At 40.9% G+C, this 23,615-nt stretch overlaps 1 protein-coding gene across 3 annotated transcripts in view; it reads left to right on the forward strand.

The window, feature by feature from the left end:
- Positions 1-11,776: 11,776 nt before the first annotated feature.
- The window catches only part of Fmn1 (formin 1), a 333,700-nt gene continuing 321,861 nt past the window's right edge, over positions 11,777-23,615 (forward strand). For 2 of the 3 annotated variants that reach the window (XM_028766940.1, XM_028766941.1), the window contains exon 1: positions 11,777-13,652. In XM_028766940.1, the coding sequence (XP_028622773.1) occupies positions 11,777-13,652 (1,876 nt within the window). Of the gene's footprint in view, positions 13,653-15,818; positions 15,842-23,615 lie in introns of those variants that run through there. The other variant, XM_028766943.1, reaches the window with a different exon arrangement.

The following is a 23,615-nucleotide window of genomic DNA, read 5'->3' on the forward strand; positions in this document are numbered from 1 at the left end:
ATATATATATATATATATATATATATATATATATATATATATATATAATCTAACTGAAATCACCAAATAATGAGGGAGACAGAGCCCCACTAGCCATCTCTTGTCACCAATGAAGCTTCTAGTACTGGGATTGGGTTACATCTAATTGAGTACTTGTCCAAAGGAGTCCACAGGAATCCCCAAACAGTCCAGGCTGTTGATAAGACTGTATGTTGCTTTCCAGAAAATGACAATAAGGCCCCATTGCTGAAGACAATACCTAATCATTGAACATGGAGAAGTTGAGCTGGTGCCTACATGAAGCCTTCACTGCTACAGGCTAGCATCATTGATACAGGAAGGTGTTCTGTCCACTACTAAAAGAGAAACATAAAAACCAGCCTACTCACAAACCCTTTGATCTACAATAGTGTCTTACCTACAAGATATGCTAGGACAATGGTGGCACAGAGCTTGTGAGAGTATCCAGCCAATATCTGATTTGACTTAAGGTCCACTCCATGAAATGAAACTTGGACTTAAAACTGCTTGGATGGCCAAAATAGATAGCCCAGTGACCTAGGTTCTAAAAACAAAACGTAGCAATAAAATGACTTCTAATGACATTCTGCTATGATCATGATCAGTGCCTTATTCAGCCATCATCAGAGAACTTTCTCCTGCTACAGATGAGAACAAATGCAGAGACACATAGCTAGACATTAGGCAGAAAGGGAGATACTATAGAACACTGAGACCTAAACAGGGTGTCTCCTTCAAATCTATCCTGTCAGGATTCAGGGAACTGTGTAGAATAGGAGGCAGGAAGTGTAAGAACCATAGTGGATGGAGGACACCAAGAAAACAAGACCTCTAAAGAGCATGATCACAGCTCATAGGAACTCACAAAGATTAGGGCACCATGTACAGGACCATCACATGTATATTATGGCTTCCAGTTTAGTGTGTTTGGGGGAATTCCGGAGTGTACGAATGAATGGGTTTCTGATTTTTATGCCTTTTCTTGGACTCTTTTCTTTTGTTTGCTTGTTTTGTCTGATTTCATTGTGTTAGTTTTTGTTTTTTCTTTATTATATTTTATATTATAAAAATTAAATTTGTCAAAATTGACACTATATAAAAAGAAGGAAGAAAGAAAAGAGAGAGAAGAGGAGAGGAGAGGAGAGGGGAGCGGAAGGGAGGGGAGGGGAGGGGAGGGGAGGGGAGGAGAGGAGAGGAGAGGAGAGGAGAGGAGAGGAGAGGAGAGGAGAGGAGAGGAGAGGAGAGAAGAAGTTAGTTGCATGTTCTTTCTCTCTGTTGCTAGATGGAACTTAAATTCTGGTCAAGTTGTACACAGATCACGGTTACCAGGTTAGTTGCACCGAACTATTAATAATCTCTTTCCAAAGGGAAGGAAAAATAATCCTTCAGTAGTTATGCTAGAGGTCCCTTGAGGTCTTGACATATAAAGTAAGTATCAAAGAAGTTTTAGAAAATGCAGCCTTTTGTTGCGACTACACACAAGTTTTTTAAGCAGATAGGATTCAAGTTCCAACTCTGTAACTAATGGCTTTGCAGATTTGTGTTGCCAAGGGTAAAGTTGAAAATCACTAGTGCCCATCTCATACTGCCATAGAAGCAGAATGAATGCATGATGCTTGGGATATACTCAGCCTAGATCCTGGCACTGGTTAATGTTATTTTCCTTCTCCACATCCTCTTCTACCCATTTAGCCAAATGTGAATCTACCTAATTTTTATTAAATCAGCTCTGTCTTGATTTTTAGTGTTCATCCTCAGATGTCTCTCCCCATCCTTTGATTGGTTCACCAAGAAAAACAAACTTGGCAGAGCACAGCGGAGATGATAGTTATCCGCTGTAATGGCATGGAGTACAGGTGCTTGCAGCTCATGGCAAATGACTTCCCTCACTAGGTTGCCCTGTTCCTTCCCACCCCAGGGAGATCCTTCTGTTTAATCACTATATGCATACAGTTATGGGTATTTTTACAAAATTACATTTCTTAGGGTGAATTTCGTAAAATTATATTAAGATGAAAAGGATTCCCATGGTAAATATCAGAGCTTGTAAAGTGTGAATGAAAATGACTCCCTGAATAATAACAAGTAGAAAGGGATCAGGTGTGCCTATGAAGTTGTTACCTGTAAATTAGTCTCATATAGGCTCCTGAATATTTAATCAGAAAGGTAATTCTAAACGGATGTCTCTCTAAAAAAAAGTCATAAGTGAGAAACCTTGTGAAAAGGTCTGCTTTGAGTCATCTTGTGTGTTAAATACTATTGAAGAATAAATACTGCTTTTTGGATGATATTTTGTTTCTCTTGTTTCCTTTCTTTAAAAGTTGCCCATAAATGGGGATTGGGGAGTGGTAAGAGATCTCTGTTGAGTGTCTAGAAACATGCATTTGACTTGCACAATTATTGTATACTAGACAGGTGACTAGGAGCAAGTCAGTCTTCACGGTGGCAATGATGCTGGCTGACTGCCTTGCTGGGGAGGTGTGTGGCTCACATAGAAGTTCAAGCTGGGCAACTTTTCTTACAAGTTTTGAACAACTGTCATATTACCATGATCTATAAATAAATGTAGACTATGTAAACAGAAACCCAAGAGATATCAAACAAGGAGGGCTTTCTTCCGATAGAGATGACTCTAAAGGAATTGAGAGAGTTGACTGAGAAGCTTTCTCTATCCTAGAACCCCGAGGTCCCTTCTCTTCTGGTATAGGACTTCAAATCTAAGAGTCCCTCAGAGCATCCTGCCTGAAGTCTTCACCCTGAAATAGGGGAGAGGGACTCAAATATCTGTTCTAATCAAAGCTGTTCTTAAAGCAAACTCTCCCATCTAGAAACAGAAGTTTTGCTTAGCATATGCAATGATTATTTTTTACTAAAGTTCCCATGAGGGTGAAGGATAAGAACTATGTGAGTAGGCCGTCAAATCTAAAAGAAACTTTCACTTTTGAAAAGGAAGGTATATGTGACAAGACAGGGCTGTTGCATGCTCAAAAATAAGTAAAGGAAAGAAGATAATTAAGAGACAAGAAACACTGAGAAAAAGAGAATTTTTATAGTCTTCCAACGATTTTTTGGTATTTGAAAAGACTTTTTGTTTAATGTTATCGCTTTCTTTTGTGTTCTTGTAGCATTACAAAAAGGAAGCACTAGACCAGCGTACACTGCAGGATCAAATTCCTGCCTTCAAGACTTCAATTTGCTTGTGAAATTACCAACATTCTGAGCCAGGTCTCATGGCACTGGGATATTTCTACAACAGATAAAATATATGCCAAATTCCACTTGAGTTGGAGTGTATCTATCTTGCTTTGTAATATGCTACATGGTCAGCCATTATGGTAAAGCCTTGGCCATTCAATAAGTATAAATCCCATAGCTACTTCCACTTCAAATCATGAATAAGTGGTTTATTTCTCCAATATGGATGACATACATTATAGAGATGATATAAAAAAGTCACATGGACCGATTGATGTATGAAGGATTCCAAATCTTAAGTTCTCATTAGATCATGTGGAAAACTGATACTTTTCTTTATGTAATTAGACTTGAAGGAGAGGCAGGAGAGAAAGGAGAAGGGCAGGCATAGAGAAGATTCATTGTGGTGCTTGAGGGCTTCTTCAGGGAATATCATGAAGCATATCTGGGTAACTGAACAGGTTGGCTCTGGCTCTGAAATAAATGTGTAAATAAACAAAGAAAGAAAGAAATAACACAGCAATTAACGTGGCCCCAAAATACAAAACCCTTCCCCTCCCTGTTTTGACAACTCTCTGTGGATTTGCCTATTTACAAATTAAAATGATACAGTTGACCAGATTTGGCTTCCATTTTATTTGTAGTAGATACTTGGCAGCATAATAAGACCCAACTTGGAGTGTGGGTGATTTCACAGTGAAAACTGAGTTCAAAAGATATATAAGATACAAGATCTATAGCCTGGCTTGATGCTTCTCTACTTGTAATGCAAAGAAAAATCATGTAAGTTGTGAATCTTTCTGAAGAAAAGCCATTGAGAGAGTATACAGTATCAGTTTCAGCACTTCCTGTATCACCATCTTCTCTCCTTTACTTAGCTACAGGCTTCTGGCACGAAACGATCATTTCTTGTCAGTGATGAATCTTCCATCATGCACCCTGGAAGCCATGCCGTCTCTGTCTCCCATTTGTTCCCTCAATGCCCCCATTCTTACTGTCCTCTTCTATTCACCTTAGAAACATTCCCAGGTTCCCCGTGTCCTAGAGAAATGAAACAAGCATGGCAAACACAGGACTCTATACCTGATTCTCATGTTCCTCCCCACACCATTCTCCTTACCTTCACACTAGTATCCAGTAGAACAGTATTATCTGTTGATCTACAGAGAAACAACTACTTTCCAGTTCATAACCTGCCCAATTTCTTTCTTTCTCAGCTTTTGTTCAGAATTTGATGCCCCAAATGCCTCGTTCTTGAATACCTGCCAGTCTCTTTCCATGCCAGTCTGTACTGACATTACTGCCAAGTTAATCTTCCTTGAATTTAGAGCTAAACATACTTCCCTGATCAAAACTCATCAGTGGCTTTGTGAATAATTTACACATGAAGTTAGAATTAATTTCCAAACAACCTGAATTTTAAATATTTTTGCAGCAGAGTATCACTCTTGCTATGGTTTAATTTTTTTTTCATCTAAAATTCCAGTGTTAGAGACTCAGTCCCCAATTCAATTGTATTTATAAAGAGAGAAAATAGTATGTATGCTGGCTATAAAAGCACCACGCTCATAAACAAATAATGTTTTCATTGCTGGAAAAAGTTTGTTATAGTATGATTATTTTTTAAATTTTTTAAAGATTTATTTTATATGTATGAGTATTTTGCCTACGTATCTGTCTGTCCCACAGACCTTCCTGCCTGGGGCCTATAGAGGCCAGAAGAGGGCATCAGATTCCTTGGAACTCAAGATGGTTGTGAGCCACCAGGTGGGTTTGGGGAATAGAACTGGGGTCATGTGGAAGAGTAACCTGTGCTCTTAACCACTGAGCTATCTTCCCAGCCCTGCGGGTTTAGCTTAAAAGTAAGTTTAGCTCCATTTGCTAGTGCATTCCTGTCCTTCGACCTCATGGATAAGGTGATGGCAGTATGAGGGCCCTCACCAGGTGTCATGCCATGTTTTTAGATCTCCAGCCTCCAGAACCACTACTCAATATATTGATCTTTAAAACTTGGCCTGCCCCAGTATTATCTTCTTTGACTAATCTCTCTTGGTAGATATCCGAAAAACAATGAATTTTCCCTTTGTATGTATTAGCTGATTTCTCTGTCTTATTTAATGTCCTCAATTCTTGGCAACTTATTTTTTTTTTCATCTCTATCTGTCAAATTTGCCTTTTAGTTGAGGGCTACTTGAAATGTTTTCTTCTGCCTGACAAATTATCCTAATCCTACAAACACAGTGTGCTACAAACATTTTAAATTCTTCTGGATGGCCTTTTGATATCTTATGGGCTGGGTCTCTTTCTGATTTGTATTCTAGTGATTTTTTTAAATCACTCTTAGTCTTACAGTGTGAATGTTAACAACAAAAACAACAAAGTTTCTTCAAATGAAAGAAAATCCAGGAAGTCATATGTCTTCCTTCATCTTTATATTTTGTATTTGAGAAATTAAGCAAAGTGCAAAATAGTAGCACTACACTGAATCCCAGGGGGTAGTTGGAAAAGGAACAGATAGTCATGGATTTGTCCGGGATCACAAGAGGGAGAATTAAACCATTTAGAGCTGAATAAGCATTAGGAAGCAGCAATAACTGGTACCTAGAGAAAGGATTTATGTCTGGCAAAATGACTGGTTCTCAAGAGGAGGCATGGTCTATATTAGAATGCATACTCACAGCAAATCTCAGCCTAGTAGGGAGGGAGCCAGTAATAAACACACTGGCCTCTCTTCATTTCCTTCTGCAATATGCTATGCTGGTCTCTCAAAGTCCAATTCAAAGTCCAAGTCTAAACTGCAGTGGATCTTAACTAAATTCATAAAAGTCTATTTTCTGGTGGTTTGAACGGTATGAAGAGTGAAGCATTAGCCTGATTGGACAAGTGGAAATTTTAAGTTCAATAATGGACATTATGGAAAATCAGTTTTTGCAATATTGGACCCAGATGGAGTCCAGGTCATGATTGTGCTAGTGACTAACCAAAGAAAGCTTTGTATTGGTCTTTTAGGTCCAAAATCAATTAGGAAATGGACAGTCAGCCAACAGGATGACTTCAACTAATTTTTTGAACTTATTTTGAGTATTTTGTGAAATACATTATGAGGGCTGGATAGCATCTCCTAAAAGGCAATCATTTCTCATTATGAGGACGCACAACAGATATTTCCATCTGGAGTCCAGTGATGTCACCTACTTGCTATTAGAAAACGAGTCAGGGAATAAATCAGCACACAGTGTTGTCACAGAGAAAATGTCAGCCTGGGAGTTAGCAAGAGGAAATGGAAGGCATGAGAGTCCCTGGGGAAACAAAGTGCTTTGACACTGAGTACAACCAGAGGAAGCCACTTCATGGACCGAATTAAGATGTATCATCCAATGTGTGGTTCCTGCAGAGCTGCTGTGTCTGAGTCAAAGCAGAGTGAGGAGATGCTGCCGGAAATAGCTCAGCATGGAGTGTGCCACTCCACACTCTGTGCCTTTTTATTTTGCCTCTTTCCTGTAAGACAGCTCTTCTCCCTCTGGTTTCTCAAATGGAAAAGATCTGTGTAATGACTCAGCGCCACAGTCCTTGCTAATGGATCCTCGAAGCTAGAGCCTTGTGCCTTCAAACCACTTTTAGCTCTGTACCTTAGAGGGTTCAGAGTGTTCATTTGTTCACACTCTTTCCTCCCCTGGGTAAAGATTTTTGGAGTTTCTTGATCACAGATACTGCCTTGGTTATGAGGTCTATTGCTGTGTCACAAAGGCAATTTGGGGCAGAAAGCGTTCATTTCTTCCTACAAGCCTCAGGTCACATTCTGTCAGTGAGGGATCAGAGCACGAACTCAAGGCAGAAGCCCGGAGGCAGGAAGTGAAGCAGAAGCTATGGAAGAGTGCTGCTTACTGATTTGCTTACTTTAACACAAATCAGGACTATTTGCACGGGCTTGGTGCCACCCACGGTGGGCTTGCAGGCTCTCCTGTATCAATCATTAATCAAGAAAACACATAGGAGACTTGCCTATAGGTCAGTCTTAGGAAAGCATTTTCTCAGTTGAGAGTCTCTCTTCCCAGATGACTTTAGCTTGTGTTAAAGTTGACATAAAACCAATACAGCTACAGATGTGAGTCTCACAAATATGGTAAAGACACTATGTTAAAGTCTCAGGAAGGATGAAGAGGCCACAATAATAGGAAGCTTTTTCATAATGGTAGCTTCATGCCTTGCATTATACTTACTGCTATAAAATCCCATATCATAATTTCCTAAACTTTAGCTGAGGTTTGTGATTGGGACTAACAGACTTTTTTGTATGTGGATGCAGTGGACTTTATTGATGATATTCAAGAATGCAGAGCTCCCTACATCCCTCCTATTATTATGGGGGGGTCTGGAATGGGATGGAAACTGTGAGGCTGAAGCTAGTGTTCCCTAACTCCCAGGTGTCCATTGCTGCTGGAAACCTGGAATAGGGCCTGCGCTGGACTTTGGGGATGAGCCCTGGGCTTGGGGGAGGGGGAACTCTGGTTTAGCTTAGCAGTGAGTGTCAGAGAGCATGGTGGGGCCTTTGCAGGAGACTTAACTTAGGCAGTGAGGTTCTGTATGACTCAGGCTCCCCCCCTCAACACACAACAGTTCTTGATGGGAGCGACAGTCCTTACTTGACTATATTGTTTATTTATTGTTCATCGTGGAAAATGGGTGTATAGGACTTGGGATGGACCAGAGATTAAATACCTTCTGCAGGAAGGACTGTGTGGGAAGGGAAGCTTATTGGGTAAACCCTCTGGGCTGGTTCATCTAGATACCTTATTGGCATGGAGAACTCTGTGCTATGTGACTAGAGGTCACGATCTTTCAGTGGGGGTCATGGTCATGTGCTCCAGGACAGGAGCCCAGGTCAGAAATAGGTGAAACTCCTACCCATCTCAGGTCCGAGGGTACTGAGGTTTCTGAATCTATTCAGCCTTCTTATTCTTTGTCTGGTAATGCAGCTCCACACAACTCCTCCCTTTTCTTCTTTTTCAAGGAAAGGTGTCATTGGAGTGACTGTCTCTTATGCTATTTTGAGTGGGCTCGGATGTAAGTATTAAAATAGAACACAACATAAGCCAGAGGGGTAAGGAGGGGTGGAGGCTAGGAAGACAAGGGGCTATTGAACAAATTAATTGTTCAGCAGATTGAAATTGGGGGTGAATTTATACAGAGCTTGTGAGGGTATTAAGATTGGTTTTAAATAATATTTGATTTATCTACATAGACATAACATTTTCCTTACTATTATGTAAGTTTCCCCAAGTTCAGTATCCATTAATCTCTGATAACAGAGTTCATCTGTCGCTAGAAGGTCTTAGGTCTGTCATCTGTGGGTCTCAGTGTCTGCTTGTCTTCGAAAGTCTTCAGTCAGATAATGTGTCTGGACAAAGGCAGCTTCACAGCTCCAGGCAAGTCCAAGGAGATGGCAGGTCGGTCTCCATCTGGTCTGTGGTTGCAGCATTCTCTTTTTTTCCTTTTGTAGAGATGAACCTGTAGAATAATCATCACAGGGGAGCAAAACCTCTCAGCAGGGCGATGTCTGTATAGGGTGGATAATGTACATGTTAGGTCTGTAACTGTTTGATTGGGAGCACATCAGTGATCTGTTGTTATGGTTCTAGAAAAAAGGCAAGAATGTTTGAAGAGCTTAGTCTTGGAAGGAATCCTTTAAATGGGGAGTTACCTGTGTTGTATTAGGAAAAGCAAAGGAAAGAGCTGGAAATTTATCTGTTTTAGGAAGCTGAGAAAACATATGTTAATTATGTATCTGGAATAGGCAGTAACAGCTTGTCTGTAAAAGGAAACCAGTTGTTAATTAAGGATTAAATAATGATTATCAACGTAGTTGGTTTGACCTGTAGGGTAGATTAAATATAAGTTTTGAAACTTAAAAGAAATTGTAAACAGATTGAGAAATTTATAACAATTTTGGGTTAAAAAGCATGAACATTGTTTCAGATGTTCCTGCTAGGGAGAAGAACAATCATTTAAACAAAGAAGCATGGGAATTTGGGGGTTAAGGGTTTTAGGTGTGTTTTCTCGAATTCTCAGCAAGATCTCATTGATTTTCACCTCCGCTTAGGTGGAGGGGGAGGAGCAGGCTCTGCCATGCTGTGTCTGTTGGCCATTTGCTCATGTGTTCAGGCTCTATGTGACAAAGGCTTCCCCCCACCACAACAGGGAGGGGGTAAGAAATTGTGTTACATTAAGTTGACATAACAAAGGAGTCTTCTGTTCACCAGCAGAAGCAGTAAAGGAAGAGCAGATTTACCCACAAATCAATGGGGGGAGACAGATCTGACTTTTAAATTTGTTTCTTATGGGAAATCCTCATAGATAATTTCCTTATGTCTCTGACCTTCAATTTTTTTCATCTGTAAAATGGTGCCATTCTGATTAAATGAGATGATGAATTCAAAATATAAATATGTGTAAGTATAACTCTTCCTTGGGAAGGAGGCATTAGGCAGTCATAGTCCTCCTTGAAATTATGACATGAACTGTGAACTTCTACTAAGAAGGGATTCAGGAAAGTCTGCAGTGCACTTCTCTACCTGTGTTAGACACTTGTCATCGTCCAGGGGAGTCTGTGAGCTACGGTGTGCTGGAGGAGGATGCTTGAGGGCTGAGGAAGGGCGCTTCTGTTCCCACAGTTCACAAGAGCACTTCTGGTGCCCCCCTTCAGCGTGTCTGAGAATTCATAAACGGAACTCTTGATGCTGAGCACTCAGTGTCACGCACAGCACACACCCACCAGTCTCCAGTACCTCTCACATGAGTTCTCAGACACGTTCAGAGCTTTTATGACAGCAACTGTCTAGTGTCCACACACACATGGATGCTGAGGATGTACCCACCGTGAGCACTCTAGAAAGACTGTAAAGATATAATGGGTGGAAGGAGAGTATTCCATGTGCAGCTGTGACGAGGGCCAGGCCTGTGCTGACTTCTCATCTCTTCTGTGCATCTTCTCTTTGTGCACCTGATGACCCTCTGATTAAATGAATAAGAAATAACAGTATCTGTGACTATGTACTCAATCTGTAAGAATCCTGTCTTTAGGGAGTAGGCTTTTCAAACAAGCAGACATATTCTTATTTAAAATTATGTAATCTCTGAATCCTCCTGACACCTCTGTCTTGTCCAGGTGACCCCACCCACACACACATACACCCACCACTTCAACACTTGGCTTCATATGTTTTCCTTAAGGAGTTTGCATTACACATTCTTCCTCCTGTCTGAACTGGATTGTACTCTTATGTAACTTTTTTTCTAGTTTAAAACAAGTTAAGAGGGAAAAAAAACCACTTGGGGAAAGTCAATTACAAACTGTATCAGTGGTTAAATGATTGTTATTTTGTTATTCCTAGAGGAATGCCCTTTAAGTGAGATCAACTTGCAGACTGGGTGGTATATTAACCTAAGAAATGAAGGGTTACAGTATGGAGTTCTAAGCTCCACATTTGCATGTGAAGGTGTTAGTTATGAAGACATTTTGGGACCCCTTCAACTCACATAAGGCAGTGGCTGTCTTCATGCCTCAGGTGACATTTCTAATCATGTCTTTAATCAGTCATTAAAAATCCCTAAGGACCAGTAGTAGTAGACTCTCCTTTTCAACTTGGCTTCAACTAGTAAACAGGTAGAAAGGGAAAATATTGCAAAACTAAAATCAAGCTGGGCATGATAGTGTACACCTAATCTCAACATTTGGGAGGCAGAGGCAGGAAGATCATCACAAGTTTGAGTCCAGCCTAGTATACATAGCAAGTTCCAGCCTAGCCAAGGCTACATTGCAAGACCTGTCTCAAAACAAGACAAAACTTGAGTAAGCCTCTTGAGTCACTAAATTTTAAACTTTTAAATGTAAAGCATCATATTTTTTGTACAAAGCTTCTTGATAGAACATTGCAGAGTCAAGCAGGCCTGAAACTTCATCTCCTTTCAGATATCTGGTCTGATAATTCTACTCCACAGTGTGCTTTAAAGTAAAGAGAATCTTAGGATTTTTTTTTTATGATAACAAAAGCTTACCATCTTTCCAAACACAAATCTTTAAAACAACTATGATTTCTAAAGTTCTCAAAGTCCCTTTCTCCTACAATTCCTGGAAGGGTCAATAGCTGTTTTACAGAAGACTAGAAACTATGGTTTGAAGAAGTAGACAGACTGGCTCTAGGCCGAACAGTCAGTTCCCAAGTGAAGAAGGGGACTTGTCCTGGGACTAAAATGAAAGCCCTTTCCTATCTCTTAGCTATAGAAATACCTTCTGATCAAGGTGGGTAGGAGCCTACGAAGCTGTAGTCAGGCTCCCTACCAAAAGGAAGGACCACTGTGGTTATGCTCTGATTGATGTGGGCATGTGATGTGTACACTCTGTTAGACAAGCAGCTTTCTTCCTGTGTTTCCCTAACAGGCAGCCTCAATGCCGGAGAGAGGATTGTCAGCTGCCTGCTCTGCCTAGCCACCATCACATGCCTCCCCACTGGAGCTGACCACAGACCAGCATCTCCACAGCATGAATAATTAGGTAGGCATAATGGAAGGCACTCACTGCACCCTCCAGCTGCATAACCCCATCGCTGAACTCTGCTATATCAGCTTCTATCTTCCAAAAGGGGAAGTCAGAGGATTTTCATACAAGGGCACTGTAACTCTAGACAGATCCAATAACGCTTTCCATAACTGCTACCAAGTCAGGGAGGGGCCAGACATCACCAGCCTCAGCCAGCAGCCGAACGAACATCCAGGCGACATATTTTTCAAACAGACTCCCACAAAAAACATTCTAACAGAGCTATACAAGCTCACAGCAGAGAAGGAGCGGCTGCTGGACAGTCTGCTGAGGTCAGACAACATCCTCGGCATTTCGATGGGGAACCAGGAGGGGAAATTGCAGGAGCTGTCAGTAAGCCTTGCCCCCAAGGACGACTATTTCCAGAGTGTTGGCAACTGGAGCAGAGAACTCCCTGTGAGCTCTCTCATTAGGAGGAGCACCCAAGAAAGCAAAAAGCCCCGGAAGTCTGGCAGGAGGAGAGAGAGCCTGGAGGAGCTCCGGCAGAAGAGAACCAGGAGGAAAGGGCGTGGCTGCCAAGAGTCAGCTCTTCAGATGGGGAAGGACCAGGTCTGTTCCAGTAGCTCCCTTTCTCCTCGAGCTAGGCCTAATCTCCGGCTCCTAGAAGAAAGAGGAAATTTAGTTCCTCAGGGAACACTTACCTCTTCGCTACGGAGAAGAGAGAGCTGCCCTGCCAACATCCTCAGGACATCAGATGCAGACCTGGGTTTTGGAAACTCTGGGAGGACCTCAGAGGATACTGATCTTAAAGGACCTCTGTTCCCTGACAGCAGTCCCACCCAGGTAGGAGATGCTGATAGCGGAGGGCAACTCAAGACTTCTCACCAGCAGGAGCCTCCACAACCAAATCTGTCTGAAACTCATAGGAAACATCCAGGGGCAGAGAGGTGGGGCAGCGGGAATCGGAAGTCAAAGTCATTGGAGCGGACTTGCAGTAAGAAACCTGTTTCCAAAGTGGTGGCCAAGGTCCAGGAACCATCTACTCCAGTAAAAAGAATAGTTAGGGTGCATCATGATGGCAAGGGAAGAGTTGCCTTCTGTCCAGAGACCCAAACTGAGTTTATCCCAAAAGCTGACTTTCTCACCCTCCCAGGAGGTGAGGCTGAGACTCATAGTTCCAGGAGGCTGGGGGAGGAGCAGCAAGGGATCAAGTCATTGCGGTCCTCAGCCACAGAAGGAGCCTCCATTACCAAAGAACCAGCCAGCACGGAGGCGGCTGCTGTGAACAAAGTTCTCCGCAAGGTGATAGAGAGTGAGAAGTTAGACGAAGCCACTGAGGGGAAAAGGTTAGGCTTCTCTCTCAAAACAAGGGCCACCCACACTTTCCCAGAAACTAGAAGCCAACAAAAGGCTGGGCTACCACAGAGTGGCCATAAATTCTTGCTTCTGGATCTGCCCCACACCGTAGGTCCTGATTCCCCACAACCCAAATGCAATGAGAAGAAGCCAACCCCCCAGGCTCCAACAGCCCTCGGCATGGTATTTAATAATTCATCGCCTCAGTCCAGCGCACACAAACGGCTGTCACCTGTTCCCTCGCCTCTGTCTCCCAGGTGCCCCAGCCCACAGCAGCACCATAGGATCCTCCCGCTCCCTCCACTGCCTGGTGAGGGAGAAGCTGTTTTTAATGAGTACACTAGTAGAAAGACTGGTGTCTCCTCTGGGTTCCCCTCTGCAGACACCTTGGAGCCATCATCTTCTACGAAGGTCACGGAGACCAAAGGAGCCAGCCCGACTTCCCTCAGAGCAAGCCAAACTTGGCTGGTATCTGAGGAAACTTCCGAAAAAAGCTTGGGGCCAGAGAAGATCACAGCTCCGCCCCAGCACCAGTTGCCACCAGGTTAGTCTCTGTTTAAGCTATTTAGATCTGTTCTTGGGAGATTCAACAACTATTGATCCACTTCTGCTGCTAAGAGACTGGCTGATTAACAATGGACTGACACCCCTAGGGCTGTGTCTTTCAGTAACAAGAAAACTGAGAATCGTGAGCCGGATGTGGTGATGATAAAGATGCTGTTAACCCAGAGAATTAAGAGTGAAACTGTTTCTAGAATAGTTTATACGAGCTTAGAGATTTATTTGTTTGTTTGTTTGTTTGTGGCACATAAAGTTGCCTCTACAATTGCTTAGAGTGGAGACTCAAAAAGGACCAGGCAGAGAAGCAGCAGCTTGCCTCTGCCTTTGATGTTAGCACCGAGTAATTGGCCCATTGACCTAAATTCTACTAGTGATGCTCTGGATGTCATCTAGGGAGTCTCTAAGCAGAATCACAAAGGCACACTGTTTTTACTCACAAGTCAGTAGCTGCTTAGGTTTTGGTTGTCTTGTTTTCTATAAGCACATTTATAAGTGACATGATTCGTGACACCCCCCCCCCCCATTTTTTTTTTTTACCAGAAAGGAAGCATTCAATTTAATCTGGAGATACTCTGGTGTATGGTCCATGTCTATAAACCTAGAAGTTGGGTGGCTGAAGTAATAGAATCATCAGTTTCAGACTAGCTTTGGCTACAAAGAGAGTTGTTTAAGGCTAGCCTGGGTTACAGAGAGAATTCAAGGCCAGCCAGACTTGATGAAAGGCTCACTCTGAAAAACAGCATCTGTTGAATGTTAAGTATGTTTTATGTATGGGTTGCTATTGTGACTAGAGTAACTATTCCATTTTTCATGCATGAGGTACTAATGAGCTCCTCTGAGTTGTATGCTTGATGTAATGTAAGTTTTTGCATGAAAATAAATTTTGAGTGTTCAATCAGGAGTCCTGCTCCTGTACCCTTGGCACTTTCCAAGCCAGTGCACAAAAACCTTCAGGGTTTTGTACGCCCTTGTACAGGCGATAAGTTCTTCAGCAGCATATGGTCAGCGTCTAAGGCTAGGACATAACTTCTAAATGATATTTGATCTCTTAGAGGGTACTGGACCTTTATTTGTAGAAAAGTCTTGTAACATTTTGAGATTTAAAATGTTGATCTAGAAAATAAGAGTTGGCAAAAGCTTTCTGTTTTTCTTGAACTTGTGACATTTTATAAAATTTCCCTACATGCCTCATGCAGGGAGATTGTTTTTTCAAAAATGTGGTAAATGCTTTTCCACCCTCCTTATGTAATATGTTGATCTTTTTTTCGGTAAAATTTGCCACCTTCTGCCTCAATATGAAAGTCATAGAATTGTAAAATTCATATCATGTACTGCACAGATCTCTAGTAAGAAAAGTACTTTATGAGCATGGATGCTGGCAATTTGGAATCAGCTGGAAAGCAAGCTCAGTGGAGTTAGAGGAGGGAGCAGAGAATGGAATCATTGGCTTAACTCTTAAGTTTGTGTTATGGAGAGTGTGGATGTCAACTTGAGAAAGTCTAAATTCACATGGGAGGAAATCTCAGGGCATGCCTGTGGATAGTATCTTGAGTATGTTTATTGGTGTGGGAAGATCTGTCATAATTGTGGTTGGGACCATTCCCTTGGCCGGGAATACTGGGCCATATAAAATGGAGAAAGTGAGCTGAGAGTCATTCATTGCTCTCTGCTTCTGGATTGTGGATGCAGAATGGCCAACTGCTTCAAGTTCCTGCTGCTTTGGCTTCATAGCCATGAAGAGCTCTGAACCAAAATGAACCTTTCTCCCTTAAGTTGCTTTTGTGAGGGTATTTTATCACAGCAACAGGAAAAGAAACTATGATTTAGAAATTACATCAAATTCTAGGGTTTTAGGCACTCCTCATCTAGAATCTCTGCATTGAATATATTTGGTATTTTATAAGATTGCTGTCCTTAATTTAGAATTACCTTATAATTTGTTACAGTTTTTTATGTCATAAAAGCCCCATCCTTTTATAAGCTAGTAAGGATTAAGCTTAGTTGTCTGTAAGCACATAAGAAGACTTTCTGTTTCTGTTGACAATTGACTATGGACTATTGTCTGAGGGACATGTTGAATGGATAGTTCCATTTTTCACATGGCTTCTCTATGTGGTTGTTCATGACCATTCTTTTTACTTTGGCCCAGTCTTCCACTGGGATCTTAGATAGCACATTTAGGAGCCAATTATAAAAATCCCAGGGATTCTCTACCATGGAGACCTCCTATACATCAAATGCTATATAAGGAGTTGGAAAGTGGAAGAAGAGTGGGAGTAGGTGAGAGACCTTCGTTTCCATAGTAATTATCATTTCTTAGACTTTGTCCTAGGACACTTAAAACTTGTCTTACTGGCACTGAATTGAGAAGCATGGATGAAGGGAGAGTTCTAGCTAGCACCTTGGATCTTTGGTATATCTTTTGTCCCTTTTCTTCTTTTTACTTCCCATTCTGTAGCCAGAGTCCTTGGTATGCTTTAGTTACTCCTGCTACTGGTGAGTTCAGAGACTATCCTCTTTCTGACTGCTTCTGTGTTGCTTTCCACATTTCCTCCCTCTCAGTCTCAGCAGAGGCCTCAGACAGTAGCAGCCAGCTCTTCAGAGGTAACTCATTTACCATCACCCTGCAGTGGTCCTCCATCTGAATCCAACTCCCATCTTCTCCCCAAGTTAGCTATTAACTGGAAGGAGTTTATGGTCTGTGGACATGTATTTCCTGTGGAAATCACAACGAGAGTTTTCACTGAAGTGATGAGAGTAAGATAATTAAAAGCACTCTTTAATTACTCAAGTGAGAGATTAACTCCTTGGGGTTTAGTGTTCACATTACTTTCAGGTTTCCTGTTTTCATTTATTCTTGACCAAAAGACCTATTTCTAGTTGGAAGACTCTAGAACTATAGACAAGTAGTTAATTCTGAGTACAAAGCGAAATCCACGTCTTACAAGACCATAGTGATTTTATGGGACCTTACTTTGATGATAGAGGTAACACCATGCTACCAAGCCTCTGAGAAATATGCATTTCCTTAAAATAACTTTGAGGGCTTGTTAGTTGTGTGAACCTACTTCACAGTGTTTTGGGAGCTTAGCATTGAAATTCTTTTCTGGTTTCCTGTTTTCATTTATCTTTAATCAAAAATAAGCTCCTTTAATGGCACAAGCATCACATGGCAGTTGACTCACCACACTGGGGAGACATCTAGTCTTTCTTGTGTTGTTAAGCAAATTTATGATTTTTGTTCTTTGGAGTTAGTGAGGCATGATAGAAGTACATGCCTCAAGCATCCAGTTTCTTGATGTTTAAAATCATTTGACCAATTCTTGTGCTCATAAAAGATGTAATTAATGCCTGCTTATTTAGAGTTGAGAGGCATTCATGTAAAAGAATATTGTATCTAATCTTTCTGTCGTCTTTGGACCTGTATTATGTGGAATAGATATAAATTCTTTGCATATAAATATTAATGTCAGATGTAATTTGATGGAATTTTTAAAAGTTCCAAATATTAATAGATTATAAACACATATTTAACTAATTTCAGAAAGTATGGTATACACAGAAATTTACCTGTAACTGCAAGGAGAGTAGAGAGATTTCAGAAATTGCATATACCTTATTATATCTAGAATATAAAAAGAATATAGAGTTAACAAGAGATATTAAAGACTCATCATTAAAACTACATGTAAGTATGACCTAGTGACCCTACCTTTCAAATCTTTGCTTCTTAAAATGAATGTACGTACCCGTGTGATTACATGCACACGGGTACTTACTGCAGCAGTTTGACATTTTATCATCTTTATTATGAGTGTTACTTGTGAGCATGTGTGTGGAGCACTGCTCTGTGGTGACAGTTCTCTGCTTGTACCTCTATGTGTGCTCATGGGACTGACTTAGGTCACCAGGCTTGCGTGACAATCACTTTACCAGCTGAGCATCTTGCTGGCCCTGCAGCAATTTTTTTATACTTTCAAAACATCTAGGGAAAAAACTGAATGTTCACGAATGAGAACATGTCTAAATAAATTGCAACACATTTTTCCTCTGTAATACTATGAAACTATCTAAAATATTAATGTAGATTTCTAACAAGCTGCAAAATAATATATAAAATGCTGTTTCTTGTAAAACCAACGTGTCTTCTTCCAATATATAAATTTGTGTGTTCTGCAGAGACTTGAATGTCAGAGAGATAGGTGTAAAGAAGGATTGTCTGGGCTGTTAGCATTCAAAGGGCAAGAGAGTGGGGAATGGACCAGAGAACAAGATGTGAGAATTGGGTGTGTCAGCTCTTTCGCTGTTCTACTTTGTGTATTCTTACAGTGTTTCTCTAGATGTGAGGTGCATGTAACTTTTATAATTTCAGAAGCATTATTTTACCATATTACTTATTATTTTTATTTGTGTGTGTGTGTGATTGTGCATGTAGGTGTGTGCCTATGCCCATGTAGAGGCCAAAAAGATCAAGTGTTCTGCTCTGTCACTCTCCACCGTATTTTCTAGAGGCAAGGTTTCTCACTGAACCTGGAGCCAGGCAGGCAGCTAGCAAGCCGCAGTGATCCACCTGACTCTGACCACCACAGTGCTGGGGTTATAGGCACAAAAGCAGCCATGCGGTTTTGGGGGAAAATCACACACCAGAATTAGCCAGACTCCTAAGCTATACGTCTCAGTGAACTTCTATGCAGTTAAAGTAGCCATTTGAAAGGGAATCTATACAGATTCATATTGTGTTTTTATACTTTCTGAAGCCAATGTATTTTTATGCATTTATCCATCACCAAAAATGAAAAATCTATGACAGCATGAGACCTAGAAAAATTATTAATTTTATATACTCTTTCACAACTCATTTATTTCTGCATTCAGTCTTTCTTCATCCCCTAATATTTAATCCTTTTTCTTTTCGACATTACAATACTTGTACCGACATGTACATATGTTTATGTACATACATACATTATTGGCTAGATTCTGCATATGAGGGAGAACAGGTTATTTTTCTGAAATTGTGTGACCTTGCTTAATATTATACATTCTCTGTCCATTCATTTTCCTGAAAGTGTTGTGCTTTTATATTTCTTTAGAGATAAATGGCATTTGTGGGTGTGTGTACTTTTTTAGGACTTACTTTAGGTATATGGATTTTTGCTCACTGGTGTGTCTGTCTGTGTCCCCTGTGAGGGCTTGATACTCATGGAGGTCAGAAGAGGGCATGGGATCCCCTGGAATTAGAGTTATTTGTGGTTGTGAGCCTCCATGTGGCCGCTGGGCATAATCATGGTTCTCCACAAGACCAACAGGGCTCTTAGCTACTGAGCTATCACTCCAGTCACATGGACAACATTTTCACTATCCATTCATGTGTTGGTGGACAACTAGGTTGATTCCAGTTCTTTGCTGTGGTGAATCAATAAATATGGTGTGTAAATATCTCAGTGGTGGTGTATAGAGTTCTCTGGATAAATGCCCAGAAGTAAAATAAATGGGCCATATGGTAGTTCTATTTTTAATTTTTGAGGAATCTCAGAGCTGACTTCCACAATGACTGTATTTACTCCCTACCAACAGTGAATAAAGGTTTCTTTCTCTCCACATCCTCTCAGTCTCTTGTCAGACTCATTGATGATAGCCACTCTGACTGGGATGAGGTGTTTTGTCAAAGTAGCTCCAATTTGTATTCTTCCAAGGGCTAGAGATGTTGAATACTTTTAAAATAGTAATTGGCTATGTATGGTTTTGGATAAGTGTTTATTATTCAGTTCATCTGCCTGTTTGTTGATTGGTAGTTTTATTTCATTGGCATTTAATTTCTGCAGTTCTTCTTGAATTCTGGGTATTAATTTCCTTGCTTAAGTGTAATTAGTAAAGGTCTTCTTCCATTCGTTAGACTGTCCATTTGCTCTGCTGACTGCTTCTTCTGCTGTACAGAAACTTTCTATTCTCAAGGAGTCCCATCTGTTGATACTTAGAGTTGGTTCCTGTGCTGTTGCTGTTCTATTTTAAGTTGCTACAGCTAATCTAGTATCTTGTAGTATATCCCCTATGTTTCTTCTAAAAATTGCAATTTTATTTCTTTAAGAAAAAACGAAGAAATATGCTCCATTGGGTGTCATGGATATGTGTCAGTAGGATTATAGTGGAAGCACACTTTTCTGTTTTTCCTGTGACTTCTAATGACACAGGAAACGCAACAATGAGAATATAGAATTTATCAAAAACAAACAAACAAACAACAAACAGAAACGTATCTGGAGAGCCGTGAAGGCAATGCCCCAAAGGACTATATTTGATGGTAAATTTAGATGAGAATAACACAAAATCCAGAATCTAGCCACAATGGGCAATATAGAGGGGCTTCTGGATTCAACAGAGTTCCAATAGGAATAGACACCTTCAGGCCCTCCATGGAGAGAAGATGGGGTGGGGATAGAGGAGGGATGTGTGACAAAGAGTGGCATGGTCCCTGGAGCCTGAAGAAGGGACCAATAGGACAAGAGCATGCAGTGGGAGCAGTAAATAGTCTGGCCTGAGTTTCTAAAGTAAAGCTAGAGATAAGTGTAAGGGGACCACCAATCTGCCAGTTATGGCCTGCAAAGTCTGCCCTTCAGGGCCCAGAGCACCCAAGGGTGAAGTGGACCCTGAGCAGCACATGGGAACTTTGATGATGCAGGTGAACTGCCTGTAGTATGGAGACCAAGAAAAGACTTGTTTGTAACTGACCTGGGGGAAGTCATCTCAGTAGAACGATCTGCTCTTAAGTAGTTGGTAAGCAGGTAGTAAGCAGGTAATTAGAAGGCAATGAGGAAGTAGAAACAGCAGCTAATGTTTCCTCCCTAATTTACCAGTGACTAGATGTGGAAAGAGAGAGTGGCCTTTAGATGGTCAGAGTGAATAGGAAGATGTGGGGGCACATGGTTGTCTTGGTGGTAAGTGAGCACTGTAGTGTTTCCCTTTCTTTTCATATTTTATAGCTCTGTGTTGAATCAGGTTGACCATCTCTTTCATTGTTAAGAGGTCACACATAGAAAAAGTAAGTGAATTAGAAATAGAAACTTCTTGTGTAGTCCATAAATTCAGAAAAAAAAATTATCTGTTTTTTTTTTTTTGAGAAACCGAAGCTCATGTTTTCAACAGTGATTGGTATCACGTTGCATATGCTTTTTTGTTTTTCCAGAACACAGAGTTAAATCTGTCTTACCCAGTTATCTCACGTTAAGAATAGATGGTCAATATATGAAACACTCCCAATGAACAATTTGTATTTTGAGGTCAATTCCAATACACAACAAATGAAGAGTATTTCTGAATGATTATTTGAAAGGATTAGGACATGTGGCCTTGTTGGAGTAGGTGTGGCATCCTTGGAGAAACTCTGTCACTGGGGATGAGCTTTGAAGTTTTAGAAGCTCAAGTCAGGCCCAGTGGCTCACATGCTCTTCCTGCTGCCTGATGATCCAGATGTAGAACTCTCAGCTACCTCTCCAGCCCTATCTCTGCTTATGCGCCACCTCAATGACAATAAACAAAACTTCCAAAACTAAACCAGCCTCAATTAAACATTTTTCTATATTAGAGTTGCCATGGTCATTGTATCTCTTCACAGCAATAGTAACCCTAGATAAGAGTGTTAAACTTTGGAGAAGATTACTGTGTATTTATATATAAACATATGTCTTTATATGTACACACACACACACACACAAATAACTACTCTGTCCAATTGTCATTGGTTGAGACATCTAAAAACTCATACTTTTGAATCTGCCATAGTGTCTCATGCCTTTAATCCCAGCCCTTGGGAAGTTGAGGCAGATGGATGGCTGAGATTCAGGCCAGTCAGGACTAAATATGGAGACCCTATCTGAAAATAAATAACCCAAACCAACAACATGAAACACCTCACCCTTTTGAGCCTGTATTGAACTACAAGCATTTTATCTAATTGATGAAGCTGAATTTTGACTATTAAAGACATATGTTTTACCCTATTTGTTTTGATCCTCTGAGTAAGGATGTTTTTTAGAGAATGATGGAAATGTTAGCTACCACTCTGGGCCCACACTCTTCCTCTTGATAACTGTTACTATGTAATAACATTTTTTTTGTTTGTTCCTTTGATGGATTTCTCCTATCTTCTGATCAGTGCTATTAAATAATTTCCTTCTTTAAAAAATAGAATCTTACTATTTAATTACTTATAGCTCAGGCTGGCCTTAACCTCAACACTCTCTTGTGCTGGTATTTTAGGCTGGAGTCAAGACACCCAGTTGAGTAATTCTTCGATAGAACGCAAACCATATTGAGTGGGCCATGGAATGTGAAGCTTGGGCACACCATCTGCCTCCAGTTCCTCTGCATAGCCTGGCAAGGCAGCCTCCAGTTTATAGTGTGTTGTGGAGTTTCCCACTCTCACAGAGAGGTCTGCAAGTTATTTTTATCCTTATAAATTTTCTAGTGTTTCAAATCTTATTCTTTCTATGAGGCCCAAAACCTTACAGGAAAGGGGTTGAAACTAGGTTAGAATTAGAATTCAGAAATGGGTTTTTTTTGGGTCTTTGTAGGACAATTGGTAGTAGAAAGAATCACATAATAATGGGAAGAGGACCGTGAGAGAAGTTTGGGTTAAGTATCTGGGCAGACGTTGTCTGCCCTTGGGAAAAATGCCTCTGTCTCTGTGTAGAAGGGAGTTTGGGAGGAAGGGAAGCATGATATTGGCTGTCAGAGCCCAACAACTAGCAGTGTGGAAACTCAAAGCAAGCAGAACCCTCCCTGCTGAGAACTAAGCTGAGGCTGCCTGGAAGATGCTGTTAGCACACCAAGAAGAACAATATGGCTGAATAGAACAGCAGGGCTCCCAAATGGTGGATCCAGTCATCAGTGGGAGGAGGGACTATGGAGCGGATCTGCCTTCCTGACAGCAAGAACCTGGGTTTAAAGCATTGCAATTCACACAGCTATAACTCTTACAATAATTAGATTCCTAAGATAGTAAGTTGGATTATCCAAGTTTTAGGTGTTTTTTTTCCTAAGTCATGATACCTTTTGTTTGTTAAAAACTCAATGTTCTTCATTTGAATTTTCTGTGTAGAGAAATAGCTGCCAAATCATCCAGTGAGTTACCAAAGCCACCAACTTCCAGATTCCCCAGAGGAGTTGTAGAAAGTAAATAACATGTGAAGCTTGAGGCCCTTTCTATTCTCCCTAGAGTTCAGAGCTGTCTGGGCATGTCTGTGTAACTAGGTTAGGGCCATCCAGAGTCTATTCTTTAAAACTTTGGAGGAATATTACAAGGCACAGCTCTCATGAAAGAAGGGAGGATTTGAGGCATGTTGAAAGGTACCAACTTCACTGGGGAAGATAACTCTGAAAACAATATGATGCAGGTCTTTTAGATCTTCTACCCACGGGGCTCCTAGGAAGCTCATGTCTGCTTCCTAGAAAGAAAACAACAAAAAACAGGGTTGTTATTTGAAAAATAATGTTACTAAAATTTCTTTGAGACATTGAAGATCCAATCTGTGTAGCAGAATGTACTAATGTGAGTGCAGGGTCTCTATCCAGGGTGCTTTTGAAGCAGCATGACAGGTATAACACAGTGGAGTGAGCTAGATTTTGTATTTTACTAAGGAGAAGTAGGAGATGTAGGCAGCTGTGCCTTGGGCAATCCATCTGGCATCTTCTATTGGAGCAGAGCAAAGTACCAATTTTGTCAGCATCAAAGGGCACCTTTAAGCAACCAGAACACAAGAGAACTGTACCCAAGAGGTTGAACATCTCTTCCATATGATTGGGTCCATGTGATTTCTAGGAGGATCCAGGAAGGAATTGATGCATGTGTAGGAGGAACCCAACCCTGATGGTATGTATAGGCAGCTGATTTTTCACCTTAATATCCCACTGACTGCATTTGTTAGAAGGCATAATATATAATTCAGAA

The sequence above is a fragment of the Grammomys surdaster genome, unplaced genomic scaffold (genome assembly GCF_004785775.1).
Source record: "Grammomys surdaster isolate TR1022 unplaced genomic scaffold, NIH_TR_1.0 170, whole genome shotgun sequence".
NCBI lineage: Eukaryota > Metazoa > Chordata > Mammalia > Rodentia > Muridae > Grammomys > Grammomys surdaster.